Source organism: Thalassophryne amazonica, chromosome 7 (genome assembly GCF_902500255.1).
Source record: "Thalassophryne amazonica chromosome 7, fThaAma1.1, whole genome shotgun sequence".
NCBI classification, from domain to species: Eukaryota; Metazoa; Chordata; class Actinopteri; order Batrachoidiformes; family Batrachoididae; genus Thalassophryne; species Thalassophryne amazonica.
Window position 1 is genome coordinate 8,382,101 of NC_047109.1, and position 22,121 is coordinate 8,404,221.

Genomic DNA, 22,121 nt, shown 5'->3' on the forward strand with positions numbered 1-22,121 from the left:
CTGCAGCGGTTGTTGGAGAACCGGCTGTTTGTGAAGGGCGAGAAGTGCGAGTTCCACCGTACTTCTTTGTCCTTCCTGGGGTTCATAATCTCCTCCAACTCCGTCGCCCCTGATCCGGCCAAGGTAGCGCGGTGAGAGATTGGCCCCAACCAACAAACCGTAGGAAACTACAACAGTTCCTCGGTTTTGCTAATTTTTACCGGAGGTTCATCAAGGGCTATAGTCAGGTGGTTAGTCCCCTGACAGCCCTGACCTCCACAAAAGTCCCATTCACCTGGTCGGATCAGTGCGAAGCCGCATTTAGGGAGTTGAAACGCCGGTTCTCGTCTGCACCAGTTCTGGTGCAGCCCGATCCAAGTCGCCAGTTTATAGTCGAAGTGGACGCCTCTGACTCAGGGATAGGAGCCGTGCTGTCCCAGAGCAGGGAGTCCGACAAGGTTCTCCACCCATGTGCCTATTTTTCCCGCAGGTTGACCCCGGCTGAAAGGAATTATGACGTCGGCAATCGAGAACTTCTTGCGTTGAAGGAGGCTCTGGAGGAGTGGAGACACCTGTTGGAGGGAGCTTCGGTGCCGTTCACGGTTTTCACTGACCATCGGAACCTGGAGTACATTCGGACCGCCAAGCGTCTGAACCCCAGGCAAGCCCGCTGGTCATTGTTCTTCGGGCGTTTTGACTTTCGGATCACATACCGCCCCAGGACGAAGAACCAACAATCTGACGCTCTGTCCCGGGTGCACGAAGAGGATGTCAGGACCGAGCTGTCAGACCCAACCGAAACCATCATCCCCGAGTCCACTGTCGTGGCCACCCTCACCTGGGACGTGGAGAAGACCGTCCGGGAGGCCCTGACACGGAACCCGGACCCGGGGACCGGCCCAAAGAACAGACTATATGTCCCACTAGAAGCAAGAGCTGCCGTCCTGGACTTCTGTCACGGTTCCAAGCTCTCCTGCCACCCAGGGATGCGAAGAACCATGGCAGTTGTCCGGCAGCGCTTCTGGTGGGCGTCTCTGGAAGCCGACGTCCGGGAGTACGTCCAGGCCTGCACCACCTGCGCCAGGTGCAAAGCGGGCCATCAAAAGACCCAGGGCCTCCTCCAGCCTTTGCCCGTGCCTCATCGCCCCTGGTCTCACATCGGCCTGGACTTCGTCACGGGCCTCCCGCCGTCCCAGGGCAAGACCACCATCCTCACGATAGTGGACCGGTTCTCCAAGGCGGCCCACTTTGTGGCCCTCCCAAAGCTCCTGACGGCCCAGGAGACTGCAGACCTCCTGGTCTGCCATGTCGTGCGTCTGCATGGGATTCCATCGGACATTGTCTCGGATCGTGGTCCTCAGTTCTCCTCCCAGGTCTGGAGGAGCTTCTGCAGGGAACTGGGGGCCACCGTAAGTCTCTCGTCCGGGTACCATCCCCAGACGAACAGGCAGGCAGAGCGGACGAATCAGGAACTGGAGCAGGCCCTCCGCTGCGTGACCTCCGCGCACCCGACGGCCTGGAGTGACCATCTGGCCTGGATCGAGTACACTCATAATAGCCAGGTATCATCGGCTACCGGCCTCTCCCCGTCTGAGGTGTGTTTGGGGTACCAGCCCCCATTGTTCCCGCTAGTGGAGGGAGAGGTCGGAGTGCCCTCGGTCCAGGCCCATCTAAGGAGGTGCCGTCGGGTGTGGCGTACCGCCCGCTCTGCCCTGCTCAAGGCCCGGACGAGGGCTAAGGCCCATGCAGACCGCCGGCATGCCCCAGCCCCTACGTATCAGCCCGGGCAGGCGGTTTGGCTATCCACGAAGGACATTCCGCTACAGGTAGAATCCCAAAAACTAAAGGACAGGTTCACTGGACCGTTTTCCATACTTAAAGTCCTCAGTCCTCAGATTCATCCAGTGTTCCATGTTTCATGAATCAAACCCTACCACACATCAAATCAATCAATCAATCAATCAATTTTTTTATATAGCGCCAAATCACAACAAACAGTTGCCCCAAGGTGCTTTATATTGTAAGGCAAGGCCATACAATAATTATGTAAAACCCCAACGGTCAAATCGACCCCCTGTGAGCAAGCACTTGGGTACAGTGGGAAGGAAAAACTCCCTTTTAACAGGAAGATGGAGGCGCCCGTTGAGGGAGGGGTCCTGTTGTGTGGGCCGCTGAAGAGGAGGTACTGCTGGCCCACCACCACCAGATGGCGCCCTGCTTGAAGTGCGGGCTTCAAGCACAAGAGGGCGTCGGAGCAACCAGGAGTGACAGCTGTCACTCATCATCAGCACCAGCTGTCACTCATCCACAGTTCATCACCACCACCATAAAGGCCGGACCACAACTCCACCTCCCCGCCGAGAAATCAGCCACTAGAGAGGTAATTTTCTCTGCTGAACTAAACCGTGACTTATAGTCTGAACTTATTTGCAGCCGTTTTCCTGTGGTGTTGCCTTACCTGAGGGATTGGCGTTTGGTGTGATCAGCAAAGGCTTCGCTTCACACTCCAACCAGATAAGTGGTTAGACAGGAGCTGCACGAGTGTGTGATTGGAGGTGGAGGTGCTCCCTCCCAAAAGAATACAGACTGTGGGATTACTGAGTGTGCGAACTCACACTCATCAATACTATTTCTGTTCTCTGCCAGCAGTACCAGGTCTGACAGCTGGAGACGGTGGACACCTGGGGACCCAGGACTTGGCGGCTCCGGTGTTCTTCAGATTCGTTGGCGGTGAGGGCCATGTGGGATCCGGCTCGGTTCGGGACAGACGTCTCCTATCCTCAAGCCTGCCCACACGTCACGCTACATATAACTGTCTGTGGTACCAAAACTGTGTTTGTCTGTATTCCGTTGTGCACTTCACAACATTAAATTGTTACTGTTTGGTTTATCCATTGTCCGTTCATTTAACGCCCCCTGTTGTGGGTCTGTGTTCCTACACCTTCACAACACATGGGATGATATAAATTTTTCATGATTATCTTGGCCATCGTAATTGAGATTAATGATAATATCACAATAATTACTAAACATTGTACAAGTTTAAATGGGCTTGAAAATGCTGGAATCACAACAGTACATTTTATTGGAGGCTAAAACCAATATTTTTTATTGTACAGATTTTAAGATTAACAATAATATCACAATAATTAATAAACATTGTACAAGTTTAAAAGGGCTTTAAAATGCTGGAATCACAACAGTACATTTTATTGTAGGTTAAAACAAATATTTTTATTGTACAGGTTTTTCCTATGGGCCAATATCAACTGAACTTAAACTAACTAGAAGCACTCGGAGAGCGCAAATGTCCGCCAAGGCCATAGGGTCACTGACGTCACATGGAATACTCTTTGGCAAAGAGACTTATTCCACGTGGTTTCATACATCTACCGGCATGTTTCAGATTCAGTGGTTAACCCTCTGGGGTCTGAGGGCATTTTTTGGACAGTTCACTCGCCTGGCATAAATGTTTTATTATTGCTGTTAACAGCATCCCACAATCAAGTTTTATGTCTCTTTTTTTCAGGACAACCTGTACTTTAAAAATATATATGCTATAGTTATGTTTTATAAGTGTAATACAAGTTTACAATCAGAAATATGAAAAGAAAAAGTAAAGCGGAAAAATAGTTTTCCACACACAGTTATTCAAAACACACAGCAAACTATAATAACCAGGGGGCTATTCAAACAGGCCAACTATTAACACATCACTCCTACAAACAATCTTTGGTGTGTCACGTGAGGTGAATCTGCCCTACGATTGATTGGATTTTGGAAAACCATGTGAAGGTGAACCAATTCCGATTGGACACTCACATTGCTCACATCATCACACAGCTTCTATGAGGAGTACAAAGATGGTGGATGGTGGCTCGAAAGTCCGCGGAGTTAACTTTTCAGCAAAAAATAAGTAAGTTTCTATCTCATATCATTAAAAAGTTATTTATAATTTAGTAAAGCTTGGTCTCAGCCTTCGTATACGACAGCGTCTGCCCCAGATGGTTAAACCCTTAGATCTTCAGCAAATGTATTTATAAAGAGAATCTGCATGAACTACACAATTTTTTTTTATTTTCTAATAAGTTTATTCAATGAGGAGAAACAAATGCTAAATTATTGTTGTGTCGTAACTTAATTTTTGTTCAGCCTTTGTGACCCATCATCATAAAGTTAGATGCAAAAATGTTGAAAGTGGCCCTATCCTGCAATGATAAAGAATCCTTAAAACAATTTGATCTGGATCATGTTCTGGGTCATTACCAAAATTTAATGACTTCTAAGTTAGGACAAGATACACCCCTGGCAAAAATATCATTGAAATCCATTGAGGAGTTTTTGAGTAATCCTGCTAACAACCAACCAACCCACCAACCAACAAACAATCAAACGGACGCAACCGAAAACATAACCTCCTTGGCGGAGGTAATTATAATAATTTCTCTCTCCAATAAGGTCCATTGAGGCGCTAATAAGTGAGGATTATTGTGATGAACGATTATCGCAATAATAAAAAAAATAGTCTTCAGGTTAAGAATACTTATCTTCTAATATTGAGTACATTTGACACATTACTGCATTTGGATGAACAATTTATACATTTATTTACCCGTCAATATAAGCTAACTTTATTTTCCTGAACCCTTTCAATCTGCATCCCATCTATCTCTACTTGTACTTGCTCATTGGTTCTGCTGTTCCCAAATAACATTAATTTTGTTTTATTTAACTTTAATGACAATTTGTTTCAGTCAAAACTGTATTTTCAATTTATTCAGTTCTTCAGTGATTTGTCCAGCATTTCTTCTAAATTCTCCCCAGAACAGAAAATATTTGTGTCATTAGCAAATAGCTTCTAATTCAGTCTGACACAATACCTCTGATGCCATATCTTTCAGATTTTTTTTTGTAATATTTCATGGATGATTGTGTCAAAGGCTTTCTTAATGTCAATAAATATTCCAACTGCATATTTCTTTTGTTCAATGGCATTTGTGATTTCTTCATTAACTTCTATTATTGCTAGTGGTGATGTACTGTTTGATCTAAAACCATACTGGCTATTGGAGAGTAATTTGTGCTTTTCAATGAATGTATTCAGTCTATTATTTGAGACTTTTTCTAGTATTTTGGAAAATTGTGGAAGTAAAGAGACAGGTCTGTAGTTGTTGAAATGATGCTTGTTCCCAGTTTTGTACAGTGAAATGACTTTGGCTATTTTCACCTTTTTTGGAAATGAACCCGTTTGAAATTATAAATTACAGATGTATGTTAATGGTTTTGAAATCTCTTCAAAGACCTCTCTCACTGTTGTCAATCAGTTGACCATTTGTTTTTACATTTTTTAACAATATGTAGTATTTCTTTCTCTCCCACCGCTTTGAGAAACACTGAATTACGATTTCATTCTATCAGTACATCCATATTTTCCCATCCGTCGCTGGATCAGAAATTTTTTTCTGCAAGATCGGGTCCTACAATTACAAAAAATTTATTTACATTATCAGCCACAACATTTTTATTACAAATTACATTACCCCCATCAGTAAAATCAGAATAGCCTTATTTGCTACGTATCTACAAAAATACAAGGAATTTCTGTACAAGCATGTATAAATATACACTAAATACTTCAGAGGAAAAATGTGCAAATAAAATGTGCAATAAAAATGAGTGCAAAGACAAGCAGATTGAGTTGTACATGAGGTATATGAATTAGTAAGTTTTTTGGCAGGTTAAATTGTTCATCAGTGTGATAGCCTGTGGAAAGAAACTGTTCCTGTGTCTGGTTGTTTTGACATACAGAGAGCTCTGCAACGTAGACCAGAGGGGAGGAGTTCAAACTGTGTGTCCAGGGTGTGAGGGGTCTGTAGAGATGTTGCTAGCTCACTTCCTGGACTGGTATAAGTCCTGGATGGAGGGCAGGCTGGCTCCGCTGAATTTTTTTCTGCAGACCTGACAGTTTGTTGAAGTCTGTGCCTGCCATGTTTGGAGGCAGAGGGAAACCAAACAGATATGGAGATGCACAGGACAGAATGGATGATGGATGGATGGATAAAAGGTGATGAGCAGTTCCTGGGGCAGGTTGAACTTCCTGAGCTGTCTGGGCCTTTTTCCTGATGGAGTCTATGTGGGAGGTCCACTTTAGATCTTGGGAGATGGTGGATCCCAGGAACCGAAAAGTGTCCACAGTAAATACAACGTTGTTGAGGATGGGGGGGGGGTTCCTGAAGTCCACTATCTTCTCCACAGTCTTGAGCTGGTTCAGCGCCAGTTTGTTCTGGCCACACCAGAGGACCAACTGTTCCACCTCCTGTCTGTATGCAGCCTCATCACCATCCTGGATGAGACCAATGATGGTGGTGTCATCCACAAACTTCAAGAGTTTAACAGAGGGGTTCCCTGAGGTGCAGTCATTCGTGTAGCGGGAGAAGAGTAGTGGAGAGAGCACATACCCCTGAGGGGCGCCAGTGGTGATTATCTGTATGTCGGATGTAATGCTCACCTGCTATGTTCTGTCAGCCAGGAAGTTGGAGACCCACTGACAGGTCGGAGCTGGCAAAGAGAGATTGGAGAGTTTTTTGCGGAGAATGTCGGAGATGATGGTGTTGAACGTCGAGCTAAAGTCCACAAAAAGGATCCTCATGTACGCCCCTACAGAGTCCAGGTGCTGTAGGATGTAATACAGTGCCATGTTGAATGCATCCTCAACTGACTTGTTCACTCAGTAGTCAAACTGGGATAACAGTGGAGCATTTGAGCATTTGAAGCAGGAGGGGACCTTGCACAGCTCCAGAGATCTGCTGAAAATACAGATGAAGATAGGAGCCAGTTGATCATCACTGGCTCTCAAACATGAGGGAGAGACACCATCAGGTCCTGGAGTCTTCTTGATCTTTTGTCTGCAAAACTGTTGGCATACTTCCTCTTTGCAGATCATTAGTGCAGGTGGGGTTTCAGAGGGGAGGGGGGAAAAGGTGTCCAGGTGGTAGGTATTCCATTGTTGTTGGAGTGTGTGAGGACCTCTTTCAAATCTGGCGTAAATATGTTCAGCTCCTCAACCAGTCTGCGATTCTCCAGAGGTAGGGGGGATAGTCTCCTGTAGTTGGTGGCATGCTGGAGACCTCTCCACACTGCTGCAGGATCGTTGGCTGAGAATTGTTTTTTCAGCCAATCAGAGTAGCTCCTCTTTGCTGCCATGATCTCCTTTGTCAGCATGTACCCGGCCTTCTTGTACAGGAGCCTGTTCCCATTTCTGTAGGCCTCCTCCTTGGCCTGGCGGAGCTGCCTTAGTTTCCCAGTAAAGCAAGGTTTGTTGTGGCTGTATGTGCAGGACGTTTTGGTCTGCACACACAGGTCCTCACAAAAAAATTAGTGTCCATGAGTGTCTGTAGATGCAGCTTATATACGAGGGCTGTCAATAAAGTATAGGTCTTTTTTATTTTTTTCAAACATTTTATCCGGATATTCCACTGTTAAAGGAGATTTTTTTAATGAAAGACGTGAGGGTGGATTGCAGCGTCGGCTCGCAGCTGCCGCGACGCTTCGCCACAGGAAAAACACCTCTGTTGGAAGCCTTAAGGACAAGTTGGAACATGTCCAGCTGTTAAACAATTTCTCATATACTCACTCCACTGAAAGCCATCAAAAGCCGCCTGGATTTTACAAATGGTTATCAACACGGAGGTGTTTTTCCTGTGCCGCCGCACCGCGCCAGCTGCGTCCCGACGCGCGGACCCGTCCGCATGTCTTTCATTAAAAAAATCTCCTTTAACAGTGGAATATCCGGATAAAATGCTGAAACCGACTTCTTCTATAACTTCTCTGTTCTCTCACGACGTCCTGGATCAATAGAGCCTGAAATGTGGAGGTTTTCAGCTTGAAACAGGCTGACGACGGCGCCTGGGAGTGCTGCGCGACGTCTCCCTCCGTGGGAAGTCCTTAAAGCGACAGTATCACCTCAAAATCTCTCATCAGCCGTTAAAATTTTCACGGAAAACCAGCTTAATTTTTAGAACCGTGTCCACTTCGATGTGTCTCACAGGTTTAGAAAAAATTTTGATCAAACAAAGCGCCAGTCTCTCAGCAACTTCTCAGACAAAGGAATTCTGACGAGGGGCTGGACGACTCCTCCCACAAGGAGTGCTCACAGGCGAATGATGTCACCGACAGGCATGGAAAAACTCACGCATACGCACGAGGGTTCAAGCATGTCTGACGTAAAAATATATGAATGAAATCCATATAGTTTTTGAAAAAAATAAAAAGGACCGTTACTTTATTGACAGCCCTCATATATATATATATATATATATATATATATATATATATATATATATATATATATATATATATATATATATATATATATACACACACACATCAATGTATCAGTATACAGTACATCTTTCCTATTTAAAGAATGTTTTGTGGTGTATAAGCTGTTTTTTTTTTTTGTGGTGCAGTAGCTCTGCTCGTTGTACACCCTCATACAATGACAACAAAGACTATTCTATTCTATTCTGCTCCCTTGTTCTACCTTTGGGTAGCTACAACAGAACCAAGGTGGATCTGCACGCTGATTTGGCACAAGTTTTACACTGGATTTCCTTCCTAACGCAGCTCCACATCACATGGAGAAATGTGGCAGGGTGGGGTTTGAACTAGGAACCTTCCACACTAAAACCAAGCACACTAAACACTTGGCCACCGCTACTACATTTTGAAAAAGAGGAAATATATCCAAATATTTCAATATTTTCATATTGCTTTCCATGCAGATATCTTGTGCATTGCATCTGAGCTATTGTATATGAAGTTCAATAATATTTATGCAACCTAGAACCTTGTATATCACAGTGAAGAAATTTGGCGTTTTCGCCTTATGAAAATTTGCGATATAAGGGTATTGAACATGTAATCTTTTTCTTCAGAAAAAATATTGAAAATATAAAATATTGAGGCTATACATGAGGGTCAATTTTTCACTCAGCGGCAGCTTGCACAGCTTGATAATTCAGTGAATGGCCAATCGCTGCATTGAACTTCTGCTCATATTATTATGGGATGGTACTGACAGGAAAGCCCCAGAGTGATATTTTTGGCGGCTGCTATATTAAGACTTGTTTGTTTCTGTATATATCTAAATCTATGTTTGGAATTTTTCTCATATATTTTGTAAAGGTTAATGAGAAATAAAGACTTCTAAATCTAAAAATGCAGTTTTTGTTACCAAAAAAACAAGCAGGTGGTCATGAATACACAGCGAGGCAAGCAGGACGAAGCATGAAGGCATGACGCACAACGATCTGGCGGAGAAGACAGGGCAGTGAGATGCTTGCAGTAATGACATGGTGATGAGGAACAGGTGTGCAGGGGAGGTCCAAAGTGGGGCATGTAAAACAGAAGGGAACTGCCCCCCACCAAACACCCAAATGATAGACAAGATGAAACAGTGGCACAAAATCCCACACAAAATAAGACAAAGACAAACACCATCCACAAACCAAGAACTGCTCCCCAAAACAAATTTCAAAATACATGATAACCTAAAACCTGGCAAAAGGACTTTTCTGAAACTTTCCAAAATTTGAAAGATGACTGTTTCAAATGAATGAAACATGAAAAGCTACACAACCTGCTGAATGCTGGCACCTGCTGGACAGTTCTGCAATGTACATCCATATTCAATTTTCAATCAATCAATCAATTTTTTTATATAGCGCCAAATCACAACAAACAGTTGCCCCAAGGTGCTTTATATTGTAAGGCAAGGCCATACAATAATTATGTAAAACCCCAACGGTCAAAACGACCCCCTGTGAGCAAGCACTTGGCTACAGTGGGAAGGAAAAACTCCCTTTTAACAGGAAGAAACCTCCAGCAGAACCAGGCTCAGGGAGGGGCAGTCTTCTGCTGGGACTGGTTGGGGCTGAGGGAGAGAACCAGGAAAAAGACATGCTGTGGAGGGGAGCAGCGATCGATCACTAATGATTAAATGCAGAGTGGTGCATACAGAGCAAAAAGAGAAAGAAACAGTGCATCATGGGAACCCCCCAGCAGTCTACGTCTATAGCAGCATAACTAAGGGATGGTTCAGGGTCACCTGATCCAGCCTTAACTATAAGCTTTAGCAAAAAGGAACGTTTTAAGCCTAATCTTAAAAGTAGAGAGGGTGTCTGTCTCCCTGATCTGAATTGGGAGCTGGTTCCACAGGAGAGGAGCCTGAAAGCTGAAGGCTCTGCCTCCCATTCTACTCTTACAAACCCTAGGAACTACAAGTAAGCCTGCAGTCTGAGAGCGAAGCGCTCTATTGGGGTGATATGGTACTACGAGGTCCCTAAAATAAGATGGGACCTGATTATTCAAAACCTTATAAGTAAGAAGAAGAATTTTAAATTCTATTCTAGAATTAACAGGAAGCCAATGAAGAGAGGCCAATATGGGTGAGATATGCTCTCTCCTTCTAGTCCCCGTCAGTACTCTAGCTGCAGCATTTTGAATTAACTGAAGGCTTTTCAGGGAACTTTTAGGACAACCTGATAATAATGAATCACAATAGTCCAGCCTAGAGGAAATAAATGCATGAATTAGTTTTTGATACAGCCTTTCAAATTTATACCTTATGTACATACATTGCCTGATTTAACATATCATAAATTAATGGTAAAAACTGTTGATGACAGAAAACCTGTATCCAACCAGGTTACATGAAACAAAGTTTGGGAAACACTCTATATCCACAGTTATATGTCAAAAACACTGAGAATGACTTCAAATGCTCACCGTCCACTTGTTGACATCCCCCAAACTTTCTCAGTTCCTGTTGTTTCATTCTGCATGATCCGCTTACTGAAGCCCAATCCCATTCTGTCATATGTACAGACCTACGTGTCAAAGAACAGTGACATTACAAGTCAATCAATCAATCAATCAACTTTTTTCTTATGTAGCGCCAAATCACAACAAACCAGGGAACTTTTAGGACAACCTGATAATAATGAATTACAATAGTCCAGCCTAGAGGAAATAAATGCATGAATTAGTTTTTCAGCATCACTCTGAGACAAGACCTTTCTGATTTTAGAGATATTGCGTAAATGCAAAAAGGCAGTCCTACATATTTGTTTAATATGCGCTTTGAATGACATATCCTGATCAAAAATGACTCCAAGATTTCTCACAGTATTACTAGAGATCAGGGAAATGCCATCCAGAGTAACGATCTGGTTAGACACCATGCTTCTAAGATTTGTGGGGCCAAGTACAATAACTTCAGTTTTATCTGAGTTTAAAAGCAGGAAATTAGAGGTCATCCATGTCTTTATGTCTGTAAGACAATCCTGCAGTTTAGCTAATTGGTGTGTATCCTCTGGCTTCATGGATAGATAAAGCTGGGTATCATCTGCGTAACAATGAAAATTTAAGCAATACCGTCTAATAATACTGCCTAAGGGAAGCATGTATAAAGTGAATAAAATTGGTTCTAGCACAGAACCTTGTGGAACTCCATAATTAACTTTAGTCTGTGAAGAAGATTCCCCATTTACATGAACAAACTGTAATCTATTAGACAAATATGATTCAAACCACCGCAGCGCAGTGCCTTTAATAAGTGTGCAAATCCACTATATGCATAAATAAATAAATAAAACACACACACATTAGACTCATAATAAGGATGACACGTGAGTCGGATGACTGCCCATCTTCCTATAAAAAATGCAAACGTAAACAGAGCACTGCAAGTTTGCTTTTGTTGCTGGTTTGTTGTTAAGCTGTGTCTATGTCCTTCCCCAACAAGTCTGTGACCTCATTTGGATCACATTTCAGACAAACAACAAGGTGCAGGCTGTCAGCCTCAACTTTCTGTTGTGCTGGGTCCATGTTGAGCAGAAACAATGTGGCACGTTGACTCAAAGAACCATCTCTACAAGCCCCTGACAATAAACAACATGGCTGCATCCGCAGAAAGCTCAACACACAAGCTTTCCCCCGGCAAAAGAAAATAAATATGAACATGCTGCTTCGCTCCCATGGGTCTGAACGGATAATTCATCTGAGATACAGCTACCATTTCTACAGGCTTTAACACCAAAACACAAAATCTACAACCTTTCAGATGGATCATCAGCTGCACCAAGGTGATGTTTTCAACCACATCTGTTTGTACATTAATGAACTTCAATAATGAACAATTAACGAATAAACCAGCTGTCCAAACCCAAATGTATCAGAATGACAAACTAAAACATACAGAGAGATAGATTAAAGGAAGTCAGTCCCTTCACTTCTCCCTTGTTTCATTTTTTTCCCCTCACTCGGAGTCACCACAGCAGATTTAAGGTGGATCTGCATGTTGATTTGGCAAAGGTTTTAAGGCAGATGCCCTTCCTAATGCAACTGCACATTACATGGAGAATGGGCAGGGGTTTATTTGCACTGCATAGCATAGCATAACAGGAGTCATCAGGACACCCCCCCCAGGTCCCCACAAATAAGCAATACAAAGTGTCGGAGAATCACCCAAGTACACACTTATGCCAATTTTATTTATGATATGAATAAAATTGGTCAAAATTGGTCAACTGGTTCTTGTGCTATCACGCTAACAAGGGTGGCAATGACAATATCTTGACCTTGAAATTGTGACCTTGAAATTGACCCCAAGGTCTCTGTAATCGACTAGTGTTGGGGATCACACTAGCACACTGTTATACTAAATATCAATGAATTGAATAATCAGGTCCCATCTTATCTTAGGGACCTCATAGTACCATATCACCCCAACAGAGCGCTTCGCTTTCAGACTCCAGGCTTACTTGTAGTTCCTAGGGTTTGTAAGAGTAGAATGGGAGGCAGAGCCTTCAGCTTTCAGACTCCTTTCCTGTGGAACCAGCTCCCAATTCGGATTAGGGAGACAGACACCCTCTCTACTTTTAGGATTAAGCTTAAAACTTTCCTTTTTGCTAAAGCTTATAGTTAGGGTTGGATCAGGTGACCCTGAACCATCCCTTAGTTATGCTGCTATAGACAGACTGCTGGGGGGTTCCCATGATGCACTGAGTGTTTCTTTTTATTCACCTTTTTGCTCTGTATGCACCACTCTGCATTTAATCATTAGTGATTGATCTCTGCTCTCTTCCACAGCATGTTTTTTTCCTGACTCTCTCCCTCAGCCCCAACCAGTCCCAGCAGAAGACTGCCCCTCCCTGAGCCTGGTTCTGCTGGAGGTTTCTTCCTGTTAAAAGGGAGTTTTCCTTCCCACTGTCGCCAAGTGCTTGCTCATAGGGGGTCATTTTGACCATTGGGGTTTTTCTGTAATTATTGTATGGCTTTTGCCTTGCAATATAAAGTGCCTTGGGGCAACTGTTTGTTGTGATTTGGCGCTATATAAATAAAATTGATTTGATTTGATCAATGAAATTGATCAAGTGGTTTTTGTGATATAACAAGCAAAACGTACAGAGGGACATGCTGATCGCTATATCCCCCTGTATTTCACACCGGGGAATAAAAAGGGAGAAGCCAAAAGAACTTATTTACTTTAGTTTTTTTTAAAGAGAAAGAGTAATATCCTGACATTTTTCCTTTTAAAAAAAACGGCATAATAAAGTCAATTATCATGATCAAAAGTGTTGATAAATATTTTTCTATCAAGTGACTGAAGTCAAACACTACACAATAACTTTACAATTTTCCTCACCTTTGTTAGTGTGGAAACACTCTGTTGGACATGAAACCAAATGTCTGAAGACATTCCAGTTGGTGCATCCAATATGACTAAATAAAAGGTGATAATTAGGAATTTAGGCTGAGAACAGTCAAAAAGACAGACATTAAAAAATAATAGGAACAAAAAACTGAAAGACATTTTTCATAAACAGAATGACTCGTTACCAACTGGTTTTCCTTGTCCTTTACACAAAAGGTGCATCTTTTGACCCAAACCAATGTCGACAATTTGCCCATCTGCATGTAAGAGCAAAACGAGAGAGAGAGAGAGAGAGAGAGAGAGAGAGAGAGAGAGAGAGAGAGAGAGAGAGAGAGAGAGAGAGAGAGAGAGAGAGAGAGAGAGAGAGAGAGAGATGATGCTACTTTTTCATTTTGGACATGAAGAATGCAAACAAACTTCCATAAAATCCTTTTTGCATGCACAGTACACCATGAAGTTAAACTGAAGAGGAAAAAAATAACATTGCTCCACTTGGATAAGAGAACCTTTAGGCATCAGCATCTGGCCTTCTTTCTGCAGCGACGCGTAGTTGAGGAATGGAGGGATGATGATGATTAAAAGTAAACACTTTCCAATGTTCAGGAGCGCAGAGCCATAAGACTTTCTGCCTTTTACTTCTCCTTGGCTGTGCAGTTCTCGATCTTCATCCTAGTTTATACACAAACAAAAGTGAAATTCACTAATGCTAACCTGACAAACCCATATATGCATGTGAGGTAAATTCTGTGAATTCAAACAAAAAAACAATCTCTCGACGTAGAAAATTAGAGAGAAATGTCACAGGATTGTTACAGCAACTTCTGAGTACAACTAAAAACTTTGTATAGACTGCCCTGATGGTCAAAGAGAACACTAACTATTATAGTATATATGCGTGCTGAATATTGACGAACCCATCCATTTCCTGCAGTGTGAGTCTGAGCTTCTACCCTCCAGCAGGCAGACAGTGCCCAACTGTAGACTATAAAGGTTTAACAATGCCTCGGTGCCTGCATCAATGAATATTTTCAACTAGACACACAGTATGACGCCTGTGGCTGTGCAATGGGATGTTTAGCACTTTAGGTACAACCATGTACAATCCAAGAATTTAAGCACTTACAAATTACATGGCATTAATGGATAATCATTTGAACTGTGTGCTGCAACTTGTAATTCCTTTCATTCACAATTAATCTGTTGATTATTTTTCAGAAGCAATGGTTGACTTTATAAATTCTGATGAATCTGTAAGTACAGAGTGGCAAAGACGCAACAAGAACTACGGTACAAGCCTCCACCAACACTAGCTTCAAATTCCAGAAATATTTATCTTGGAAAAAAATTTCAAGGTCAAAGTCCTGTTAGAAGTGGATTTTCATAAGCTAAATTAGATGTGATCAAACATCAGGAGTATGTATTTAGTTCATGCACTTGAATCTACTTTTCTTGTGTTTTTGTGGTGCTGTGAGGCTTTGTTTTTTGTTTGTTTTCCAATTTTTTCAGTTTCTGAATTCTTTTTCAGATAATTTTCACAGAACATTGGTTACCTCTGCTATACACAATTTGTCATTGCTTTTTGGCACTTGGTTTCACAATCCAGGATCAGATTTGGATCAAACTTTGTCAGGTTTTAAAAACCTGACAAAGTTTGAAAGTGAGTGCCAGTCTGCACCTGACTTTCAAATAGTGATTGGAGCATGTTTGATTAAGATATAAGGGCCCCTTCACACATAACACAGCGTTGAGCGAAAGACGCAGAAACTGGAAGAAACTCCGCGAACAAACAACGAAACGGTGAACCACAAAACATTCCACCTGCTGTCGAGAGGGACACACGATAGGACAGGTCAAGTCATGTTCGCATGCACAGACACAGTGCGAGTAACGTGGAAAGTTGCACACAGCAGCAGAGCAAAATATTAAAAAAACAAAAAAACAATTTATACGTAATACTTAGTTCCTGTAATAAAGAGTGGACTTAGACTCCGCCTAGTCGTACACCAGGAAGGAATGAAATGACGTGGATTACTGTTCTCCCTTTTATGTTTTACATGAATTACCTGATGCGCCCCTCTCATGAAGATATCAGCTGGGCTCCCGTGTCATGTATACATTAGCCGGCATGACGTATCCAGCACGCATTGTTCGGCTGGTCACCACATTGCAAATGTGACAAGTGTTTTAATTATTAAAATGTGGGGAAATCCCGCAGTGACATGCGCCTCATGGTGATTCTCAGCATGGCACGAAATTCGCCAGCATTGCGGTGCACTGACGTCAGCTGAAACGATATGTGCTTTAATTTATTTCCACGTGAGGACAGCATGCCGACGTCCATGCCTCATGGAAAAATTATGAGAGCTCATATCCTACAAGCCACTACAGGTGTACTCCAGCTGTGACTTGCGAGCACCGATATCTGAACAGCTGCAGGGGACATGCTCAACTTTGTCTGCGGACCTCGCCAGCTCACAAAAAAAGGCTCACTCTCTGTACCTTTATTCTGTGATTTTTATTTTATGTATGTGTTATTTTTTTGACCTGCAGCTGTCTGAGGTCTGTGTTTGTAATTTAACACCTTGCGTGCATGTTCACATCCAGATGACAGTCGGCGGTCAGCTGACAGGCACCGTATGTCCACAGCAAAGTGTTCTCCAGCTGAGTTGCAGTCCACAGTGGTCAGCTGTTCCAGCAGTGCACTGCGCTGGACAGCGACCAGACTCCGGGATCCTCAGCTACAGCTCACAATGTTGGATTCATGGTGTGTGTGGGGGTGGATGACATACTCCACAAGCCATTTGTGTGTGTGTGTGGGTGGGGGGGGAGTTCAGCACAGTCACGCCCATGTGTGTTGCTAGGTTATGCCACACTCCTGGGGCACTTAGACAATTTTCACAAAGAGGTTGAATGTGGTCACCTGCTCTCTACTCTCGTGCTGAGAGCGCAAATAGCCCCATCTTTTCTAAGTGTCCAGCGAGTGGTGTTGAATGTTGGTGTGCAACTAGAGCTGCCACAAACGACTATTTTGAGTCGACTAGTTGGATCATACGTAAATTGCAGATTATCGCATTTTATCAATACCATTATCAATTACACTTATCAAATCAAATCAAATTTATTTATATAGCACCAAATCACAACAAACAGTTGCCCCAAGGCGCTTTATATTGTAAGGCAAAAGCCATACAATAATTACAGAAAAACCCCAACGGTCAAAACGACCCCTTGTGAGCAAGCACTTGGCGACAGTGGGAAGGAAAAACTCCCTTTTAACAGGAAGAAACCTCATCATGGGAAACCCCCAGCAGACTAAGTCTATAGCAGCATAACTAAGGGATGGTTCAGGGTCACCTGATCCAGCCCTAACTATAAGCTTTAGCAAAAAGGAACGTTTTAAGCCTAATCTTAAAAGTAGAGAGGGTGTTAATTCCTTATTCCTTATCAATCCTATTCCTTATCGATTCCCTTATCGATACCTCCTGTGAATTTTCTGTGTGCTACAAGTAGGGATGGGTATTGATAAGATTTTAATCAATACCATTATCGATTCAGCTTATCGATCCGATTCCTTCTCGATTCCCTTATCGATACTTCTTTCTGTGTACTAAAACTAGGCTTTACAGGTTTTCTATGTCATCAACATTTTATTGAGTCTTAAAGTAAATAAATGTGAAATTGGTCACTGGATCCTTAAACTCTGGACATAATAAACTCTACATGGTGGATCCTTGATCTCTGGACATGAACAGAAATAAACAAAATCTGAAGTTATTGTCAAAAGCATTTCCTTTCAGACATTATTGGCATGAATATCTTTCCATACCTCTGAGCTGAGCTCTTGCAGCTGGCTGTGCAGCACATCAGGATGTAATTCATAAAGAATGCAGGGAATCTCATTTTGGAAGGAAAAAGACATTTTAGTTGATTGTAGTTTATTGTCTGTATTACAGCGTTTGGAAAGAGGTGCCATTTTATATAAAGCAGCAATTTGTTTTGAAGCTATTAATTCAGACCGGACTGTGTCTCAGCAGAGAGCCGCGCAGCGTTTGGAGCTGAACAAACGGAATGGAGGATGATTCTTGTTTCTTGACTGCAACAAGACATGAGTCCCAGTTAGTGACTTTAATCCACACAAAAGTGACTCGCGAATAACATATTTTAATGGCTTTGAGAGGGGTTAAGAAGCGGACTTGCCACTTCTGAAGAGCAGCGAATCAAAGAACCAACAAGCCAACGGATCGAAGCAATGCGTCATTGGTTCAGTATTCAAAGTGGAGTTGTGCTGCAGAGGCAGTTGATTACAGACCGGCTGCAGGATCTGTAATCAACATAGAGGAGTGATCATTTTCCTGACAAACACCATCAAAAACAACGGCTGCTCTGAAGGACCAATAAGGGAATCGTTAAGCGAAAAGACTATTGATATCGGTGAACGAATAATTTCTTAACGATACCCGAAAAGAACCGGTTCTCGATACCCAACCCTAGCTACAAGTAGGCTTTACAGGTTTCTATGTCAACATTTTATTGAGTCTTAAAATAAATAAATATGAATTGGTCACTGGATCCTTGATCTCTGGACATACAGTAAATAAACTCTACATGGTGGATCCTTGATCTCTGGACATAGATAGAAAAAAATCTGTAGTTTTTGTCAACAGCATTTCCTTTCAGACATTAAAGGCATGATTGTCTCTTCGTACATCTGAGCTAAGCTCAGCTGACTGCTGGAGTCTGCAGGTCTGCAGTCATACAGTCTTGGGCTGCTGCACGTCAGCCAGGATATCTCATTTTGGGAGGAGCCCCAGTTAGTCACTTTAATCCGCACAAAAGTGACTCATGATTGACATATTTTATTGGCTTTGAGAGGAGATAAGCAGCGGAGTTGCCGCTTCTGAAGAGGAGCAAAGCAAAAATCCAACAAAGCAGTTGATCAAAGCATTGCTTCATTGGTTCAAGGTTCAAAGCAAATGACTCTTCGACTACTAAATTAGTTGTCGATGGTTTCAATAGTCGACGTAGTCATGACAAGTCGACTAGTTGTTGCAGCCCTATGTGCGACACCTGGAATTTGGCTGACACCTGCCGACAGAGGAGTCAAATGAGCACTTGCTGTCTTTCGGCTGCTGGTGTGCGCAAATGGTTGGAGCAACAGCTGTACAAGGCATTGTACAGCTGTTGGAGGCCACAAAATTGGAGGTGGCTCCAATTTTTTGTGGAACTTAACCCCTCTTCGTGCGCCATTCTGCCTCAATGGTGTAATGTGTGAAGGGGCCCTAACTAGCGTATTGCCGTGGGGATCCAAGGGCTCTCGAGTGGGTAGTGTTTATAAAATAGGTAGCTGACATTTTTCAAGGATGGTAATAAATTAAACAAAGCTTGTATAATGAGTTGAGCTGGTGTGTGAGTCCAGGATGTTTTTAGAACCTTAGAACTCAACAATTTTTAGAAGAGGAACTCAACCCTTTTATTTCCCAGGGCTCTCTCCAGACAATGGAACAAAAGCATTTTGCCATTACACTGTTATCACAGCGCCGTTATACTGTGCCCTGCTCTCAGGTAGTGATGGGGAGTTTTCTAATCCAGCCAGGCTGTTTGTGCTGAATGGACTTGCTGCCTGCTCACCTCTCCCCTGCCGGCAGTGAGCCGAGCAGAGCCACAGTGGTGCAGCTCAGAATGAGAGAGCACAGCGTAAATCAGTGAAAGAACAAACACTCCTCAAAGTCTTACAATAAAAAGAGCCCCTTCTGCCTGAACTGCGCTGAACTACTGAATGAACCTTTAATGTTTTCAACATTTTTTAAAATCATTTAACCACATACAGCAACATATCCAGGTACAGGTGCTATCAAAATAAATATAAAAATAATTAAGCTATCAAATTTACATAAATTTACAATTTATGATGATTTATTTAATTAATTTAAAGCCTGATTTATGCAGCTGCTGCTCTGTAACTCTGTGTCATGTAATGACATGTGTGACAGTTTTAAAGTTCTCCGTCTCTGGATTATGTTTTATTATGGACTAATTTGACCCTCAACAAGCTTTTCTTTCTACAGTCATCAGCTCCAAATCAAAAGGTAAGCTGTACATTTTTGTACAGTAAATGTGCGGATTTTTCTGATCCATTTATCAGGGTGTGTACTATATAATATGATGGGAGACAAAGGGGCAATTCTACGGTAACGGAATTACAATCAGAGCTAATCTGTCGTGGTTAGATGCCATATGTCCAGATTTTGCTGCTGTTGTAATTCCATTACCATAGAATTGCCCAAAGGATTAAAAGCAGAAAAGTGTCAAATCACAGCCTTTTGTGTCTGACTTAACAGCTGCACGTCAGGTTTCAGGTCCCAGTTTGAACATGGTTTGAAAAAAATAAACAGCCGGACTCTGAATCACAGAAATGACTCCTCTCCCACTTTCCACAAATCGGTGAGTGTCAGAGCTGAACTTTAATTTGTACCTCTGCACGTCCAGACTGCTCGGGGTTTGTAATGGAAATACATTGTGATCGGACGGGACATTTATCCAATGTGAGCCATTTGTATGTAACAGATTAGTTACAGTCAGGAGGTGCCGAACATCTACGAGAATCCTGCATCGGGACCTGTGCCTCATTAATGACCGAGTCAAAATTTCCTCTGAATTTTTTTTTGTTCTGCCAAATGTATTTGATCCATTATCAAAATGTTATCTGCGTGCGCACTGTAAATACTATTAAAATATGATGAGAGATGAAGGATTGAAAGCAGCAAAGTGTGAAATCATAGCAGACTTTGAGTCAGACTTTTAATCACGTAACTGTCTCTGGTCCCACATACAGGGGGTTGAATGGAAATACACTGCAATTGGAAAGGACATTTTATCGTATGTGAGCGAAAAATCCGCTGTACAAAGTTATATACGGTGTTTATTACATGGAAAACAATACAAAAACTTTGAGACTTTTTTGTCCGGTGACTGTGAATATCTGGTTTATATGACGATGGTTTAGGTGAGTTTTACTGTACGTGGGACTGAACAATAAATTTACCTCTCAAAGCTTTGACAATGAAGTCAGCTTCCATCCCACACGGCTGACTTTATTTTCCCTAATTTTTCTTCTGTTCAGATCTGAAGGGAATCTGTACATCTTCAAGCCTTGTTGTGTATATTTGTGCATCTAAATCCACAACAACCCAGCATTTTCACCGAATAAATAAATAAAATAGCTGGATTTACATGCAGACACATTTACAGCAAACGCTATTTTGAACCCAAGATGGCACCATGAGTCACGTGACCGATTTTTTTCAACTCGTCATGTCACCAATCTCTAATCAAGGCACTCCAGGAGGAGGGGCTCCTCCTCTTCCTCTCTGTGAAGGAGGGAGGAGGAATCAGTGTGAACAGCAGCCTTTATAGGTGCTACACCTAAAATGATGCTTGATGATGATTCTTTTCAATAATTCCTGTGTTGCCATCTTAGACACTGTGGCCCCTCTTAAATTCAGACGTGCCAATTTCAAATCCCAACAGTGGCTTGATGAATCTACCCGCCTCCTCAGGCAGGTTTGCCGTAGAGCTGAGCGGAAATGGAAGAAAGACCACCTCATGGTGTCCTTAGAAATTTTCAGAACTTCTCTGTTAGATTTTCAGTCTGCTGCTAAGAAAACTAGAGCTAAACATTATTCTGATATCATAGAAAAACACTCCCACCGGCCAAAAATTTTGTTTAATTGCATCAATTCCATTGTTAACCCCCAGGGGTCCCCAGAGGTCGAGGCATCCACTGACCTCTGTGACAAATTTCTAAAGTTTTTCATTGAGAAAATTAACTGCATTAGAGCACAGTTTTCTCCTGCTGTATCTGAAACCCTCCCACACTTCTTCAGTGCCACAGCTATCTTTGACCACTTTGAAGCAGTTTCATATACTGAATTGTGGGATATTGTTAAACACATGAAAACTTCAACAGCTCCTCATGACCCAATTCCTTCCCGAATTATCAAAGATGCATTTGATGTCATTGGTCCAGGCATTCAAATCATCTTAAATTCCTGCCTTGCTAATGCTTTTGTTCCCACCTGTTTTAAGCATGCGGTAGTTCAGACTCTGCTTAAAAAACATAACCTTGACACAAAATGTTTAAAAATTTTTAGGCCCATTTCCAAACTACCATTTATTTCCAAAATTATGGAAAAAGTTGTGTTAACACAGCTGCTTCCCTTTCTCAATTCAGGAGAGATCCTGGAGCCATTTCAATCTGGCTTTAAGGCCCGCCATAGCACTGAGACAGCCATGTTAAAAGTAACAAACGACCTGCTGCTCACTCTCGACTCTGGTGACAATGCTATCCTTATCCTGCTGGATTTGAGTGCAGCATTTGACACTGTAGACCACACAACTTTGTTGACCCGGCTTGAACAGTGGGTTG

The 22,121-nt window shown here is 42.5% G+C and overlaps 1 protein-coding gene across 1 annotated transcript in view; it reads right to left on the minus strand.

The window, feature by feature from the left end:
• Positions 1-22,121, minus strand: part of si:dkey-122a22.2 — a 204,661-nt gene that overhangs the window by 174,133 nt on the left and 8,407 nt on the right. The window contains exons 2-5 of the mRNA XM_034173815.1: positions 14,203-14,365; positions 13,882-13,953; positions 13,688-13,764; positions 10,768-10,868 (exon numbers count right to left, since the gene is read on the minus strand). Coding sequence (XP_034029706.1) covers positions 10,768-10,868; positions 13,688-13,764; positions 13,882-13,953; positions 14,203-14,365 — 413 coding nt within the window. The remainder of the gene's footprint in view (positions 1-10,767; positions 10,869-13,687; positions 13,765-13,881; positions 13,954-14,202; positions 14,366-22,121) is intronic.